Source organism: Molossus molossus, unplaced genomic scaffold (genome assembly GCF_014108415.1).
Source record: "Molossus molossus isolate mMolMol1 unplaced genomic scaffold, mMolMol1.p scaffold_m16_p_3, whole genome shotgun sequence".
Classification (NCBI taxonomy): domain Eukaryota; kingdom Metazoa; phylum Chordata; class Mammalia; order Chiroptera; family Molossidae; genus Molossus; species Molossus molossus.
Genome location: NW_023425366.1, coordinates 129,323,570 through 129,336,027, shown reverse-complemented (window position 1 = coordinate 129,336,027; position 12,458 = coordinate 129,323,570). Strand labels below are relative to the sequence as shown.

The 12,458-nt window shown below is 45.2% G+C and overlaps 1 protein-coding gene across 5 annotated transcripts in view; it reads left to right on the top strand.

The window, feature by feature from the left end:
* METTL9 (methyltransferase like 9) overlaps window positions 1-12,458 on the top strand; it is a 43,126-nt gene that overhangs the window by 17,898 nt on the left and 12,770 nt on the right. For 3 of the 5 annotated variants that reach the window (XM_036279347.1, XM_036279345.1, XM_036279344.1), the window contains exons 3-4: window positions 628-837; window positions 3,427-3,611. In XM_036279347.1, the coding sequence (XP_036135240.1) occupies window positions 628-837; window positions 3,427-3,611 (395 nt within the window). Of the gene's footprint in view, window positions 1-627; window positions 838-3,426; window positions 3,612-3,755; window positions 3,925-7,501; window positions 7,544-12,458 lie in introns of those variants that run through there. The other 2 variants (XM_036279348.1, XM_036279346.1) reach the window with 2 other exon arrangements.

Here is a 12,458-nt window from a genome sequence, read left to right as displayed (position 1 = left end):
AGGACCCAGCCAATTGCATAGCATAGAAGTTGATGCAGGTACGAATACACTTTCTCAGTGCACGTTGGTGTCAGGACCACGCCTTTCTCTTCTCTCTCAAAAGTCTGTCTTATTGAAACTGGTTTTCCCTTACTGATGGTTTAGTTTCATAAGGGCTTTTTTCCATATTTGGTTGTTCTACTCAATGTTACTGGCTAGTGTTGTGGTCTGTTTCTGTTGGTCTGTAATCTGTTTAATCTGATAAACATGTTTTCTATTACTCCTTCCATCTTTCCTTCCTATAAATTCTTCACATTCATCTTTTCTTGTTTATTTTTTTTCTTCCCTCCCCCTCTCATTCTCTCCCCTTTCCATCTTTTCTTCCTCTCCTTGCACCACGCCTTTGGGGAATTATTTGTAACCTCAAAGACGAATGATGCTACCTGGAATATTTCCTTATTTTACTAACTTTGCTTGTTAGTCATCATATAAATCCTATCAAATATGATATATATTTTAATCACATAATCATACAAAGTAAAGATTTTGTGAATTCAAAATGCTGTTGGTGCTGAGCCTCAGCAGCCCTGTGTCCCCGGGCGGTGCCTGCCTCGCATCCACTCTTTCATTCTTGTCCTTCTCTTCCAGGTTGCTCGGAAGAGGCTCGATGTTTGTGTTTTCCCCAGATCAGTTTCAGAGACTGCTTAGAATTAACCCAGACTGGAAAACCCACAGACTTCTTGACTTAGGTGCTGGAGATGGAGAAGTCACAAAAATCATGAGCCCACATTTTGAAGAAATTTATGCCACTGAGCTGTCTGAAACGATGATATGGCAACTTCAGAAGAAGAAATACAGGTATGATTTGGGGTGTGTTTCTTGGTTTTAGATATATTTCTTCTTGAGAGCATATTATTTAAAGGATCTGAATCACAAACAATGTTCCACTAGTTCCACTAGTAGGAACTAAGAAAACTTTCCGTATTACAGTTAAGTGGAGCTTGAGAGAGAAATACTCTCTCCTTGGTAGTGCTGGGGCGCTGGGAGGAAGAGAGCAGATGTCGGGGCTTGTTCCCTGGCTAGAACCTGACATTCTGGATTTTTTAATGAAAAAATTTTTATTGTTAATATATACCATAGCATTGACTGTTCATTCATTTCTAAGTGTAGTTCAGTGGTGCTAAGCACATTCACACTGGTGTGTGCCCATCTCCACACCCATCTCCAGAGCCTTTTCATTGTCCCGTGCTGACCTCGTGCCCTTCAACCCTGGCTCCCCATGCCCTCCTCAGCCCGTGGCAGCCCCTCTTCCACTTTCAGTCTCTACAATTTCGACTGTTCTAGTTCACTCAAATAAAAGGAATCACACCTTATTTGTCCTTTTGTGACTGGTTTATTTCAGAAATAGTGTCTGCAGTGTTCATCCATGTTGTAGCCAGTATCAGAACTCTCTCCTTTTTTTTTTTTTTATCCTCACCCGAGGACATTTTTCCACTTTTTGTTCAGATAGAGCGGGAGGGAGGGAGGGAGGGAGGGAGGGAGGGAGGGAGAGAGAGAGAGAGAGAGAGAGAGAGAGAGAGAGAGAGAAACATCGACGTGAAAGGGACACATCGAGTGGCTGCCACCCGCACGACCAACCAGGGCCGGGGACAAACTACAACCAAGATATGTGCCCTTAGCGGGAACCGAACCCGGGTCTCTCTGTACCGCAGGCCGACATTCCAACCGCTGAGCCAAACCGGCCAGGGCAGAACTCTCTCCTTTCTAAGGCTGGAGTGTACACGCAGACCACACTTGGCACCACTGACCTGCCAATGGATGTGGCTGTCTCTGCCCTGAGCTGTGTGGGCGGAGTCCCTGCTTTCACCTCTTTTGTGCACATGCCCAGAAGTGGGATCGATGGGTCATGTAGCAGTTCTGTGGTTAACTTTTTATTTCTTATAAATCTTCACCTGAGGATATTTTTCCCTTTTTTTTTTTTTTTTTTTTTTAATATAGAGAGGAAGGGAGGGAGAGAGAGGAAAAAAAAAACAAAACATTGATGTGAGAGAGACACATCACATCGATTGGTGCCTCGAGGATTGAACCTGCAACCCAGGTACGTGCCCTTGACCAGGGATTGAACCTTTCGGTCCGAGGATTGACACTCTTAATCTTTGAGCCAAACCAGCCAGGGCTCAAATAGTTTTCATTGATTTTTACAGAGAGAGGGAGGGAGGGGAGGGGGGGAGGGGGGAGAGAGAAAGTGAAAGAAACATCCATATGAGAGACATGAATCACTCGCCTCCTGCACAAGACCCAGCAGGGGATGGAGCCTGCAACCTGGGCATGTGCCCTGATCTGGAATTGAATCTGCAACCTTTTGGTGTATGGTGATGCTCCAACCAACTGAGCCACCAAGCCAGGGCTGGAGATCCTTTTTCCTGTCTTCTTTTCCCCATCTATCATAACAGCCTCGCCTTCCACATTCTGATGGCTATGACGAAGCAGGAGTGAAGAAGTTACAAAATTGCTATTATGGTGTTACTAACAAAGACTATTTTTTTTCTTAATTTTTTTCTTTATTGATTTTAGACAGAGAGGAAGAGAGAAGGAGAGAGAGAGAAACATCGATGGGAGAGAACATCAACTGGCTGCCTCCTGCATGCCCCACACTGGGGGTTTGGCCCATAACCTGGGCATGTGCCCTGACCAGGAATCGAACCAGCGACCTCTTAGTGCACCAGCGACGCTCAACCACTGAGCCATATCAGCCGGGCACTAACAAAGACCCTTGATGTAGGATCTCCCCCTTCCCATGGATAAAATGTTGTAAAGCAGTAGAAATATTCTTTGAGGAAGAGGAAGAGATCGAGGGCTGAGAGCGGTGTGTTAACCATGCTCTTGGTAGGTGTCCTGGGCTTTGTCTTCCATAAAGCTCTTTAGATATGAAGACCTTAGAGTATGATGTAGTATCTCTATCCTGGGAGCAGATGTGCTCAAAAGGTTATGGGTTGGAAATGGGACTGGTCTGTGCCACCCCAACCATTCTTAAAAATAGGAGGGATCCTAGGAGTGGGAAACATACACATGTGTTTTGTGATGAGAGTCCAGTGACGGTGGGAAGTAGGGTTCTTTGTTCATTAACCGACGTTCAGAAGTTTGATGCTCTGGTTTTATAGTCATTTTTATCACCATGTCATCATACTTACTAAACATATGATTAGTCTTGTAAAATTTTTTTATATGTTTTAAGATTTGGAAATAGGTGAAATGCTAAATAAAAAAAATTTGGTAGCTATTTTTCTCTTGCCTAGCCCTTTTACTTCTGCAAATGTAGATCATAAATGAAAATTTTGAATTTACTTTGAATTAGAAGACAAAGTTAGAGCCTTTACTGACTCAAATATTTTTAAATCTGTCTTTAAGGGAGTTTTTTGATCAATCCAGTTCTCTCTGATTTTCCAGAGTGCTCGGTATAAACGAATGGCAGAATACAGGGTTCCAGTATGATGTCATCAGCTGCTTGAATTTGCTGGACCGCTGTGATCAGCCCCTGACTTTGTTAAAAGATATCAGAAGTGTCCTGGAGCCAACTAGAGGCAGGGTCATCCTTGCCCTGGTCTTGCCCTTCCATCCCTATGTGGAAAACGGTGAGTGTGGCCGGGCTGCCTCTTCCCCACATAGGTGTCTTGGTGTCTGGGATTCCGTTCTTAGTGTAGCTGGAATGGAAAGAATGCACTTCGCCCATGGAAAATGCCTCCTTGCTGATGTTCATCTCGGTGTGGGTTTCACAGAACCCGAGTCCCTGTGCAGTGGTAATAATTTAATGCTCAGTGGGGTCTGCCACTCCAGATGGGAAGCCGAACCTGGGCCTGTATACGCTGCTTTGAAATGGATGGAGCTCGCACCATTTACTTATTTGCGTGTCAGCTGAGTCAGGCCGTAAGTGATGCCACCTACCCTGCTGGTGTGCACGGGCCGAGGGCCCAGCCGCGCTGGAGCTCACCTCTCCTGTCCCAGACTCACGGACAGGTGCTGCTCTCCGTGTCCCCGCGTGTCCCCGTGTGTCGTTCCTTGTGTGACGGTTGGTGTCTCTGCGCGGCCTTGCTCTTCAGTAGTATTAATGAAGACGTGTTAGCAGAAACGCTGTTTCCTCTTCGCATTCCCCTTGACTGCTGGCGTCAGCCGCTGCAGTCCCAGCCATGTGGTCTGCATTTCGGGTCCGGGCGGAAGTTAGGGCTTTCGGCCTCTCTTTTGCATTTTTGTAAGTTAATGTACAGGAATATAAAATTATTTAAGTAATACATGTTAATATTTAAAAATCTTTAGTCCCCTCCCCCCCACAATTTTACTGCCTTCCCTCAGCCTGGGGTTCAGAAGCTCTATGAGCTTGCAGACGTGTCACAGAATCCATCACGATTCTGTAACACGTGGCCAGGGCTCTGGGAGGATCTGTGTCTGAGGAGTGGCGCTCACGCTCCCGAGTGGCCGTGGGTCTGTGCTGCCGCCCGCTTGCTGCTTCGTCTCGTCTTCACTCCCTCAGGTTCGGCCTGTACGTGTTTCATGCTGTCCCAACATTGACCACATGGTTTCAGACCTGTGGTAACAGACAAATGGAGAGTTCTTTGGACACAAGAGGCCGGGAGAGACAGTAGCCACGTGTCCTCTCCCCATGTCCTTCACTTTCCCGTTGTCGGATCGTTCGCTGTGGCCAAAAAGAAACTGTTAGGTGTGCACGTGCCGTGTCGTCTGCGCGTGCGCAGTGAGTCCCAGTCCGCGTCCTCCTGGTGCTCCTGTGACCCGGCAGGCCCAGCGCTGCTCCGGGGAGTCAGGCCTCAGCCTGCCTCTGTGCTGCAGCCTGAGTCACCAGGTCGTGAGGCCCTGGTTACCGGTGTCCTGTTGGGCAGCTTCCTGGAAGAGCAGGAGGTGGAAAAGAAGGGGAACAAGTATCAATTTGACCATGAGTCTTATTTCCTTGTGCTTCTGACACTAAAAATGGAAAGGAAGTCACATTGGACAAGAGAGTGGTTTCCAGTAAGGACGGAAAACAAACTCCCTGGTAGTAGATGCCTGTTGAGTCCAAGGAGTCTGCGGTGACACATAGCACACTTGAGATAAGAAGGTTGTTGCTGTGGGTGACCTGGAGTGACCTATCAATTTTGCAGACGGCTCCTATGCACTCTCTTATGGCTTCCTTTCTGTAGGTCACTGACAAGGTCCTGATGGTTTCCAGGTGACACTGAGGACTGGGAGGTGCAAGGTGCCCTTGCTGTGTGAGGCCGTGAATACTGGGCTGTTCTAAGGATAGCTAAGTGTGCTTTGCATACTTGGCTCAATTTTGTTTTCAACAAAAAGCAATTGTAGATTAAATAATTCCTTGTGTAATTTTTAAAATTTTGTATTTGTCTTAAGATTGAACTGCAGTGATTTTGTTACTTAGGTTAATTTGGAAAAAAATGAAAAATGTGTCTTTCTAATTTGTTTATTTGGTTTAGTGACATAATTTTAGGGGTTATTAAATCTACTGAGAATTGTTTCAAGCATCAGAAAAAGTAAAAAGTATGTAATCAAGAAAAGGAGAATTATATCGCAAAAATGAAAATTTAGTGACATGTATAATTTTTTAAATTGTAATTTTCAGCCCTCACTGGGTTACTCGGTTGGAGCGTTGTCTTATGCACTGAAGGGTTACGGGTTTCATCCTCTGTTGGGGTGTGCACAGGAGGCAACTGATCGATGTGTCTCACATCGATGTTTCTCTCTCTCTCTCTAATATCAGTAAAAATTTACCCTTACGTGAGGATAGAAAAAACTGTAATTTTCATGAAAAGGTAATTTATGATAAAAAGAGTTCAAGCAGCTTGCAAGAGGGTATATAATGAATAGTTTGTCATCCCTTCCAGTTCCACAATCTTGTTCCGGTTTCTTGACTATTTCCCCAAAGGTAGTCTACGCATATGTAAGTATGTGTGCACGTGAAAAAATGAATTATATAATTAAAGCTTATCATAAATACTTTTGTTGCCACTGAACTATGTCTAGGAAGTGATTCCTGACCACAAACTCGTGTGTGCGTCACTCCGGGAGGCAGGCAGTGGTGTGTGGGAGCCGGTGCACCCCGGCAGGTGCTGTGCTGCGTCTGGCCGTTCTGTGCATTGCGGTGGCCTTTCCTCTTGGGGCAGGGCCTGACATCCACCTGCATGCTGCTGGGCTGCTCCAGGGAGCCTGTCCCGGACAGCCGTTTGCTCTAAAAATAACAGTGACGCCAGTGTCCTTATGCAAGTCTGCACGCACCAGGCCAATCTCTGCTCCAGAAACAGAAGGAACCCTTGGAGTTTAGTTTAGAAAAGTGAGTCCAAGCTTGGTTAACGCCATGATACACCTGCTGTACCAGAGCGCAGAGCTTGCTTGCTTCACCTTCCGTGTTGACGTTCCCTCAGAGCATCATGGGGAGGCATGACGAAATCTTGGCAGGGGTGTTCTCCCCCATGTCTTTTTCCCCCCAGCATTGAGGGAAACTTTTTGCTCAGAAATCTCCCCAGCACTCGGGTCCCATTGGCAAAGATGGGGGCACATGCCCCTGTCCAACCAGAAACTGGCAAGGGGCTTAGGGTACTCATCACGCACTCTCCGGGTCTGGGTGTACACGTGCTCTGAGCACATCTACATTGTGGGGCTGAGCGCACAGCGCAGGTGGAGGGGACTTGGCTGCTGAAGACTATGCCACAGAAGACCTTCACTCATTTAAAGTGTTTACTGAGTGCCCCACATGGGGGGCACCGCGAGCAGGACGGTCGATGTCTGCTCTCCTGGAGTTTGCCCCAGTGAGGAGGGCAGACAGGAAGCAGGTGGCTGCTGTTGGAGATAAGGGTTGTAGACGAAATAAATAAGGAAGGGACTCCTGAGGGCTGGTTTGGGTGCTGTCACCTTGCAGAGGGTGACAAGGGAGGGACCTCACTGAGCCGGTGTGACAAAGACTTGAAGGAAGTTGGGGTTGGGTTGTCTGTGATGCTTCCAGGGCAGGAACTACTGCCTGTGATCCTGACATCACTGAGTCATCGTCTTTCCCGCAACGCCTTGAAATGCCACCTTTATCATAGACTGATAAAGCAAACCTGTGTGTTTGGTTCTGTGCTGTTAAGATTTATCTTTTGTGTGTTGTACCAAACGATTAAAAATAATTTATTTTTCTTTATTGATTTTAGAGAGAAAGGGAGAGAGAGAGAGAAACATGGATGAGAGAGAACATCCATTGGCTGCCTCCTGCACGCCCCCCACTGGAGATAGGGCTCACAACCTGGGCGTGTGCCCTAACCAGAATGAAACCAGTGACCTCTTGGTGCATGGCGTCAACACCCAACCATTGAGCCGCACCTGCCGGACCCAAACAATTTTAATTACTGTAGCTTTTCATGCATTTTAATGTCATAGCACTAGTCACTCCTCAGTCAATTCCTTTTCAGATTTCTCTTTGCTTCTCTAACAGATCAACTTTTTTTTTTTATCCTCACCCAAGGACTTTTTTCCATTTTTTGTTCAGATAGAGTGAGAGAGAGAGAAACGTCGATGTGAAAGGGACACATTGAGTGGCTGCCACCTGCACGGGACCAACCAGGGCCGGGGACAAACTGTAACTGAGGTACGCGCCCTTAGCAGGAACCGAACCTGGATCTCTCTGGGCTACAGGCTGACGCTCTAACTGCTGAGCCAAACTGGCCAGGGCAACAGATCAACTTTAACAGTAGTTTATCTAGTTCCCCCATATTAAATTAATAGCTCAATTTATTTAGTATTGAGCCTTCCTAGCTAATAATAGGGTGTGTCTTTCAATTTGGTCAATTCTTCATGTTCGGTAATAACATAAAATATTCTTCACAAAGGTCCTACATGGTTTTTGTTAGATTTACTCTAATGGTTGTGTGTGGGATAATTTAATTAAGAAATATATATATATATTTGTTGTTGTTGTTAGTCCTCATCTGAGGGTATTTTTCCATTGAATTTTTTAGATAGAGTGGAAAGGAGGGAGGGAGAAAGAGAGAGAGAAAAACATTGATATGAGAGAGTCACATTGATTGGTTGTCTCCTGCATCACCCCTACCAGGGCTAGGGATCAAACCTGCAACTGAGGTACATGCCCTTGACCAGGAATTGAACCCATGACCCTTTGGACCACAGGCCGTTGCTCTAACCTCTGAGCCAAACCAGTCAGGACTTCTGTCATATTTATATTTTTAAATATTCCCCAGCTTTATTGAGGTATAATTGACAAATAAAAATTGTATGTATTTCACAGACAATAGAGTGGTGATGGCCAGAGGGGATGGAGTGGGTACTGGGTGGAGGTGGGCAAAGGTCCAGGGAATGAGGACATTTGTAATAGTGTCAACAATAAAAATAAAGTTTAAAAATCTTGAAAAAATTGTATATATTTAAGGTATACAATGTGAAGATTTAATATATGTACATTGTATAAGTGATTACCACTATCAAGTTCATGAACACATCCATCTCCACATACTTACCTTTTGTGTGTGTCATAAGAACACTAAAGACCTGTTCTCTTAGCATGTTTCACGTATACTACAGTACTGACTATGGTCAGCCTGCTGTACATTAGGTCCCAGAGCTCACTCGTCCTGACATGCAGTCTGACCAGCATAGCCCTGCTTCCCACACCCAGGCCCTGGCAGCTGTCTCTGTGGTTCTGGGAGGTGGCTCGTTGGGGCTCTTTGTGTAACTGAGGTCACGTAGCATTTGTCTCCTCACCGAGCATGACATCCTCCAGGTTCATTCTGTTGTCACAGGCGGCTCTCCATCCTGCTTTAGAACGAACACCATGTAAACACACACAAGCAGCTGATGCTTTTATCTTTTATCTCATTGAATTATCTCAGTGTTTCCAAGTTTTTTCATGGATTCTCTTGTGTTTTGTTGATACACAGTTACAGCATCTGCAAATGATTCTGCTACTTTTCATTTTCAGACTTTTTTTTAGTAGTTAATTCCATAAAATGTTAATAAAAAACAGTGGATGGTTTTGTCTTGATTTTTACTTTAATGCAGTGTTTCTACTTTAAATATGATGCCATCCTGTGGCTTGAGGTTGCTGTTATTTGTCTTGAGATACATATTTTCTAAACCCTGTTTTATTAAGAGCTTAAGAAATTGGGAGTCACTATTGAATATTTTACTGGTGCTTTCAGCGTCTGCGGGGGTGTGGTCGTCCTGCTTTTTCTCCTTCGACTTATTACACTAATAACACTTTTCTAATACATATCTACCCTTGCAGTTCTGGGCTGAGACAGGATAGTCTGGTAATGTATCACTGGATTGTCTCTTGAAAATTCTAAAAAATATTAGTGTTAACACTGGTCCGTCTCTGGCCATTGATTCATTGAGAAGATGTCATCTGTGTCATGTTTTGGTACCAGCATTCTGCTGGCTTTGCAGACACTGACTTGGAAGTTCTTAGTGCTCCGGAACAGTTGAGATGGCGTGGTCATGTGCTCTGTGGCAGCTGCGCAGTCTCCCTGACAGAGAGGCCGAGCCTGCGGCCTGTGCTTTCTGAACGGCAGCCTTCGGCACTGTCCCAGTGACGTCAGCCACAGGAGTGCGAGAGCTCCCAGCCGTCTAAGCAGCACGCAAGACTGCAGGACCGCAGGACCGCTACCTGGAGAGAGTGGGCTCTGAGGGCAGCCTGTGTTAGAAACGTGGTCAGCCTTACTCCCTGGGCCTCGTGAAGCTTAGTGTTTCATCTCTAAAGTGGGGCTGCCACTTACTTTGGGGTACGTGTGAAGATGAGGTACTCTGATGTACGAGGCAGAGCCTCGCTGTGTCTGTCAGCACTGGCATTGGACACGTCAGCTTCATTGCATCCCATCCATTCTTTTACTTCATTTGTATTTGTGCTCCATGGGTCATGTTTGGTCAGGTTCTTCAGTTTGGAATATTTCAGTGTCCTTTAGATCTGCCTGAAAAAACTCCTTTAACAACAATAACTGATGTCTTGGTTCTGCTTTTAACTTTGGCTCAAAATTTGCAGTCTCCGTCAGTGACGCGCCTTGACGCCACGGAGGCTTACTGCTGTGCCGGTCAGCCGAGGCTCTCCTGCCTCCCTCAGAGGAGGGGACTCCCTTGCAGCCCGGTGCTGTATCGGGTGTGGTTGAAGTGCCCTCGCAGGGTGTGCAGACGCTACCCCACGGCTCTGCCTCCCTCCGTAGTTCGTCCAGTATTACTCTGTTTTCACTGGCATGGGAAACAATCCGAACAGAAACTACAGCTTAATCCTTTCCAGTGAGTGTTCTGGATGCTCAGATAGCAGGAATATTAATACTGTAGGGTTCAGCCAACAGTCCTTACGGAGAGTGGTGTGGGGTCCGTGGCGAGGCGGTGAATGTGCTTCATATCTCAGTTGAACGCTGAAAATATTTTTCTAGAGAAACATTGTTCAGTTGCATTTATATAACGACATTGGAGAGCCTGCTACGTACCAGGCATTGCTAGGCAGTGCAAATACAAAGATATAAATGAAGAATATACTTCTGGCCTTAGCGTACTTCCAGAACAGTACAGAGGAGAGACGTCAATAGACAATGGCAGGATAGTCTGATAAGACATATGACAGAGTACTGTGGGTTTTTCGGGGTAGGTGGCATTTGAGCTGTTAGTTTCTGTGAAGCGTTTTGCTAGGCAGAGGGAACAGGATATGAAGAAGCATGAGAGCTGGACAGGTGGAGTGGGGATGGGCAGTTCAGCAGGACCCAAGAGTGGTGTGCAGAGGCCTTAGATTGTGTGTTAGTATTGTGCTCAAGGAATGTTGTTGGCTAGATGGGTCAATAAGAGAATGCATATTATACACACATCAGGCACTCTTACATATGACTGGGGGAATGTAACTACTTTCTTTGGGAAAGTGTATTCCAAATTTCAGCTTAAAAAATCAATCTTTGAAACACTGTCCTTGCTTGTCATGGGTAAGGCTTATTTTCAATGAAATACTCATTTATCTTTGGGATATTGTCCACCAGTTGGTTACGCAAAGTATATTTTCAGCTCTGAAGAACCAAAATGTAATGCTTCCCAGAAAGGACAAGTAAATTATCCAGTCCAACACTCTGTTCAGCCGGGTGGTGTTACTGCTTACTCTTTTTAAAAAAATATACGTTTATATTGTTTTTTTTTAGAGAGAGAGGAAGGGAGAGAGAAACATCAACCTGAGAGAGACACATCGATCAGCTGCCTTCTGCATGCCCCCTACTGGGGATCAAGCCTGCAACCTGGGCATGTGCCCTGACCAGGAATTGACCTGGGACCTCTCAGTCCATGGGACGACGCTCAGTCCACTGAGCCACGCTGGCCGGGCATGCTGCTTATTCTTTTTTGCCATCTTGTTTAGATGTTCTCAGAGGTCTCAAAGTGGGGTATGCACCCCAAGGAGTACACAAGACAATTTATTTTGGGATATAGGAAGAAAATATTAGCATTTCTAATTATAGCTGACCCTGGAACAACATGGGTTTGAACTGTGTGGGTCCACATATATGTGGATTTAAAAAAAAAGTTTTTTAAAAATTCATTTTAGAGAAAGGGAGAGGGAGAGACAGAAACATTGATGAGCGATAGCATTGATTGGCTGCCTCCTGCACGCCCCTCACTGGGGATTTGGCCCACAACTTGGGTATGTGCCCTGACCGGGAATTGAACCAGTGACCTCTTGGTGCAAGGGTCAGTGGTCAATCACAGAGCCACACTGGCTGGGCTGTAGATTTTTTTCAGTAATTACTATTAATGTATTTTCTTTCTTAAGATTTTCTTAATAATATTTTCTTTTCCCTACCTTACTTTATTGTAAGAATACATATAACATACAAAACCTGCATTAATTGACTGTTTATGTTATGGGTAAGGCTTCCGGTCTACAGTAGGCTATTAGTAGTTAAGTTTTGGGAAATTAAAAGTTATAAGTGTAGCCCTGGCTGGTTTGGCTCAGCAGTTAGAGCATCAATCCACGGACCAAAGAGACCCGGGTTCGATTCCAGCCAAGGGCACATACCTCGGTTGCGGTTCATCCCCGGCTCTGGTTGGGGTTGTGCGGTGCCAACCAGTCGATGTGTCTCTCTCATATTGATGTTTCACTCTCTCTCTCTGTCTCAAGGTAAATGTTAAAATACCTTCGGGTGAGGATTTAAAAAAAAGTTATAAGTGTATTTTTGACTGCTCAGAGGGGAGAGAGAGTTGGTGCCCCAACCCCTGCATTATTTAATGGTAAACTGTATATTACTTTTTATGCCAGTGGTTAATTTCTGTTTTGGTGTCTAAGATACACATATATATACACATATACATCATACTTAGCACATAGTACACATACAACACATGTATACACACACAAATAAAATGCATTTACATGCTCCCCCTCTTTCCATGTCTCCTGGGACATGTGAGTAGAAAGGTTGAAGAGTAATAGATTTAAGTCGTCCATGCAAAACATTTTC